General features: G+C 37.0%; 1 protein-coding gene across 1 annotated transcript in view; it reads left to right on the top strand.

The window, feature by feature from the left end:
• The window catches only part of DOCK7 (dedicator of cytokinesis 7), a 166078-nt gene that overhangs the window by 38197 nt on the left and 121892 nt on the right, over window positions 1–5989 (top strand). Inside the window, 1 exon segment of the mRNA XM_006773220.2 lies at window positions 1207–1369. Coding sequence (XP_006773283.1) covers window positions 1207–1369 — 163 coding nt within the window.

The following is a 5989-nucleotide window of genomic DNA, read 5'->3' as shown; positions in this document are numbered from 1 at the left end:
AGCCAGTACCCAGCAGGAGCTACAAAGAGAACTGCAGATTCCCCTTCCTTTTTTTGGAGTTTGGAGGTGCCCAGATGAGGCCCAGCTGTGAAGCAATGCAAGCTGCTCTGGGACCTTGGGCCTTCTTTTGGATGTTCTGGGTCTCTCTGACCCAGGTGCAGTTGGTTAGGAATTTTGGATATCAAAGGGCCAGCCCATTCATATGCAAAAGCCTCTGCTCGCAGCTTGGGTGGGGCGAGGTCTCAGGGAATCAACAGGGTGGAGCAAGCAGCTATGGCTGCTCCTCAGTCCTACCCTTAGAGGCCCTGCGTCCCGGTAAACGCTGCAAGCACCTCTGAGAGAAAGCCACCCTTGAGTTCCAACCGATGCCAGACAGTCCAGTTTCGCCCCGTATGAGTCTGGGTCCTCGGAGACTCGTCCGGAACTGGAGTTCAGAGCAGTCGGGAGCTTGAGACTCCCTCCCGATTGAAAAAGACACCAGCGTCCTCCATCGCCAGCCCTTTCCAAGTGCGCCATCATACCTCTGCACTTTACTTCCGCACTTCCTCTGAGTCTCAGTGTGCTTTTCTCTTTCCTTCTAGTTGTAGAATTTCCACTCAGCCAGCCTTCCTGTGGTTCTGGATGATGTCTGTTTTGTCTTTTAGTTGTAATTTTGAAGCGGTTGTGCGAGGCAGCAATTTCAGGTGTTTACCTATGCCGCCATCTTGGTTCTCTCGGAACCTTTGATAATTTAAGTACTGAAATGAGAGCGATGAATAATACCACGGCTTAAAATTATTTTCTAGAGGAAAAAAATTCATGAAATGGTAAAATGTAGAAACATTCATATTATGATCAGAGCAAACCATTCCAGAGTAAAACTATTTTTTAAGCCTACCAAGTTTAAATTAAACATTTAATCTTTGAAATGGTAGCTTGTTCCTGTGCTAGATTTCTGTTTGTTTGGTTTGTTTTTTTGCTGATTCTTTTTCATTCATTCATTTATTCATTCATTCAGTATTTTATATGTATTTATGTCTGTCTCAGGAATTTATACCTTTGAGACTTGCTAAAATGAAGTGATTCAGAGGACTGAGACAATAATAATTTTGGTTTCTTTCCAGACTTCTTGCAAAAATATGATCTAAATTCATTCAAAAACATTTTCAACATGAAGTTTTTATTTATTATGTTTACATTGTTTTTACAATATATTTTTATATGCAGCTCAGCTGAAGATAGACATTTCTCCGGCACCTGAAAATCCTCATTATTGCCTCACCCCAGAGCTGCTTCAGGTGAAGCTTTACCCTGACAGTAGAGTTAGACCTACCAGAGAAATTTTGGAGTTTCCTGCTAGGGATGTCTATGTTCCAAACACTACTTACAGGTAATACATTTTAATTTGGGAAAATTTTGAAATAAGATACTGTATATTCTAATAGTAATATAGAACTAGAATGAAACTCTTCAAAAATCTTGTGTAGCTTTGTTACTTGTTCCATTTCTTATCACATGACTATGTTAATAGCTGTAATGTATGAAGCTTTTACTGTGTGCCAGATAAAATCTTAATTATCTTACATACATTATCTTATTTAATTCTCATAACTTGAGGTATGTGTTACCTTCATTTTAGGAGTGAATAAACAGAGATCAAGAGGTTAAGTATACTTTAATGTGGTAGAGCTAGCACTTGAATCGTGGGCTGTTAGTTTAAAACATTTGAACTCCTAGTTCCTATTTTTTCTCAAATGGTCTTATTAACAGAATCTAGCATTACATATGAATCAAGTTTATGTGCCTAAACTATGTTCTAACAATAACAGTATTTGGTAAATATACACTATTTAGAGAATACTTGGCACGAGGTTATTGGCTAAGCTATTTAGGCTGAACACTACATAACTCCAGGGGTACCATTTATGAATGATGCTCCCCACATTTTGTGAATGCTGAGACCATGACTTGATATGTCTGTTGGGATATACAACAGGGCAGCTCAGACATAAGATTCTAATGCACACTTCCCCATCTTAGCATATTTCACTACCATTTACCCAGTTCCTGAGGCCAGAATTTTGGGAATCAAAATGATTTCCCTTCTTTTCTTACTCCTCCATTTATTCCTAGAACAAGTTTTATAGGCTTTAATTTTTAAATGTATCCCAAATCTAGTATTTTGTATGTCCTCCACCTTTAAAACTCAAAGTCACCATGTAGGTCAGCATTGTCAAATAGAAATATAATGTTAACCACATTTGTAATTTAAAATTTTATAGTTGCTACATTAAAAAAATAAAAATAATCAAGTGAAATTAATTTTAATTATTTGTTGTTTAACTCAGTATACCTAATGATATGTTAGGTATGATATGTTAGGTTTGACATGTACTAAATGTAAAAATTATTGAAATATCTTACTTCTTTTCTCTCCTACTAAAGTCTTCAAAATCTGAGGTGCATTTTACTTTTAAAACACTTCTCATTTCAGGTGCTAAAGAGCCACGTAGGACTAGAGGCTATTATATTGGATAGCTGCTAATCTTGAATTTTGTTGTACCTTTTTAATTTGATCATCTTATTTCTACTCCTGCCTCAGTCAACTCTCAACATTGCAGTCAGAGAGGTTTTTAAAAGTTAAAAATCAGATCATTCATTCCTCTTTCTAAAACCCTCTAGTTGTTTCCATTATAAGCAAAAAAAGAAGTATTTTTTGTAATTGTGTATAAGACTCTACGTATCTGGCTTCTGCCTTTCTTTAACTTCATGTCCCTCTAATCTCTGCTTTGCTTGCTTCATTTTAGCCTCAATGGCCTTTTTGTTCATCCTTTTACAAACAAAATTCAGTTCTGCGTAAGGCTTTCTATTTGTTTTCTTTGCCTGTCGTTTTCCCCCAGATTTCTGCATGGCTTGGTTCCTTTTTCAAACATATATCTCTTAAAGGCCACTTCTTAGAGAAGCTTGCTCTCATCACCCTACCTAAAATGATCCACTGCTTCCCTCCTCTCGCTCTTTACCCTTATTGTATTTATCATTATCTGACATTATGTGTAGTTATGGGATCATTTTTGTCTTTCTCATTAGAATGTAATTACTGTAAATGCCAGGGACTTGTCTGTTTTGTTTACGGCTTTATCTTCAGCATCTAGCACAGTGTGCTAGCACACCAAAAGCACATAATAAGTATTTATTCAATGAATTAAGAAACTGGAAACTAGACACTGGTCTAAGGGTGGGATTTAGAGTCTACAGATATGAATCTATAAAAGTAGTTTTTATGTTTGAGATGGAATGCTTGATTTTGTATTTTTAAAAAGGTCATTAAAACCTTATTTTATAAAGGCTTATTGTGGGAGATAGTTAAGCCTACCTTCATGACCTTGAACTGCACATTTCACACAGATTGAGTAATTTTGACCTAGTCTATTTTCCATGAGAACACTTTGGACTTTGATAAAAAGGCCAACTATTGGGTCCGTTTTCAATTTTGAAAACTGTTGTGTTGGATGGTCGCTTGGTAGTACATGCATATATGCAATGCTTGCGGTTGTTAGTGATGGGAAAATCAAGGAAATTTGATTATCCTATAACAGAAGATGGAATATGTAGCCATATATATTTGAGATAGGTTTCATAAAGGAGGCAAGTGGGAGGTACTGAATAAATACTGGTTAAGCAGTACATTTTTGGTTAATGAGTGATTTCCATGAGTCACACTATTAGGAAGGAAAGATACAGGCATGAAAACATGCTGACTCTAGGATGAGAAAGAGTGGGTAAATAGATTGTGCTGAAATAGATAATCCTGAAAGACAAAATGAGTATACTTGCTTTCAGTAAAATTCACACTGGTGCAGAATAAACTGTTGGTGTAGAAATTTTGCAATACAGTAGCCTCCCTGTATTTGCAGGGATGTGTTCCAAGACCCCAAAGGATGCCTAAAACCCCTGGGAGTGACAAACTCTATATTGTAAAAATCCTCACTTAATGCCATGGATAGGTTCTTTACTTTAAGTGAAATGACATGTAGCAAAACCAACTTTACCATAGCCTAACAGATTTAAACAAGAGTTAAGTTTCTACAGCATCTCATCAGTGTTAGAATAAAACGATGTTAAATGAAATGATGTTATTTGAGGACCTGCTATATTGTACTATGTTTTTTCCTATACATACATACCTATTATAAAGTTTAATTTGTAAATTAGGTACAGTAAGAGATTAACAACAACTAATAGTAAAATAGAATAATTATGTCAGTAGATTGTATTAAAAGTTACGTGAATGTGGTATCTCTCTGTCTAAAAATATCTTTTTTTTTAAAAATATATTTTATTGATTTTTTACAGAGAGGAAGGGAGAGAGATAGAGAGCCAGAAACATCAATGAGAGAGAGACATCGATCAGCTGCCTCCTGCACATCTCCTACTGGGGATGTCCCCGCAGCCCAGGTACATGCCCTTGACCGGAATCGAACCTGGGACCTTTCAGTCCGCAGGCCAACGCTCTATCCACTGAGCCAAACCGGTTTCGGCTGTCTAAAAATATCTTACTGTACTCACTCTTTTGTGATGCTGTGAGATGATACAAATGCCTACATGATGAGATGAAGTGAGGTGAATGATGTAGGCATTGTGATGTAGTGTTAGGCTACTACTGACCTTCTGATAGTACATCAGGAGGATCATGATGATGTCATGTCTTCTACTAACAAATTTAATGCCCTTTCCATCTTATCTAAGCAGTTTTGCACTGGGCTGTAACTTTGGCAGTTTGAGGTGTGACAGCAGAACTAGCATGAGCTTCTTTTTTCTTCACCATTTCACGGATAGAAGATTTGTTCTTACTGTAGATTTAGCAGCCTCAGAATATGATGTTTTTTCTTTCTTTAGTAAGTCTAGAAGGTTCACCTTCCACTTAAAGGAATACTTTAAGGCTTCTCTTTGGCTTATCCTAATTGCCTGCATCACTATTCTTGTGCTTTAGAGACCATTATTAAGCAAAATAAGGTTTACTTAAACACAAACACTGTAATCTACTACAGTTGATCTAATCACCTAGGCAGCTACTAAGTGACTGTTGAGTATGTAGCATCTACAGCTTGGAGATGTTGGTCAAAGGGATATTCATATCTTGAACAGGATGAAGTGGGACAATGCGATATTTCACCATGCTACTCAGGAGAGTGCACAATTTAAAACTTGTAAATTAAAAAAGAAAACCCTTGTGAATTGTTTATTTCTGAAATTTTCCATCTAATATTTTTGGACCATGGTAGAGCATGAAACTGTGGGAAGCAAGACTGCAGGTAAAAGAGGGAATTACAGTAATTCACTAAAATCAAGTAGATTGACTATCTTTGTTCTTGGAGTTTTTATTACTTTTTCTCACAATTTATATTACTATGTTTGTCAGATTTACTTTTCTATCTTATCTTTATTTGTTAGTTGAAGGGTACAAATAGTAATGCTGCAAGGTTGCAGAGGAAGGAGCCTCCATTTACTAGATATTTGTGGAAAAGTGACATTATCTCTAACTTGAAGTATAAATAGAACCTAGCCAAGCAGAAAGGTCTGGGAGGCATTCTAGGCAATGGAAAGTCATTAAGAAAGTATATAGAGAATGTTTAAAAGTAGGTAATTTTTATTAGAGCTGAGGGTTTGTGTTGGGCAAGAAATGATTAAAGAAGTAACTAGGGTTCAGATTATAAAAGTCCTTGAGTACCTGGAAGAGATTTGGATTTCATTCTGTAGGCTTATGCTCTTCCATGTTCTTGTGAGGGCACAGCTATATGGGACATGCACTCCATAGGATAAACATGATACATCTTTCAGGAACATCACTTCTTAGAAGATTTGGGGAGGAAATAACTATACTAATAAAAGTGTAATATGCTAATTAGACCAGGAGACCTTCTGGACATCCTTCCGGACAAAGCCATGGTGGTGGGGCCAAGGCAGAGGTGGTTAGGGGCAATCAGGCTGGCGGGGGGCTGGTGGCACTTGG

The sequence above is a fragment of the Myotis davidii genome, unplaced genomic scaffold (genome assembly GCF_000327345.1).
Source record: "Myotis davidii unplaced genomic scaffold, ASM32734v1 scaffold205, whole genome shotgun sequence".
Taxonomy (NCBI): Eukaryota; Metazoa; Chordata; class Mammalia; order Chiroptera; family Vespertilionidae; genus Myotis; species Myotis davidii.
This window is presented reverse-complemented; position numbering and strand designations above follow the sequence as displayed.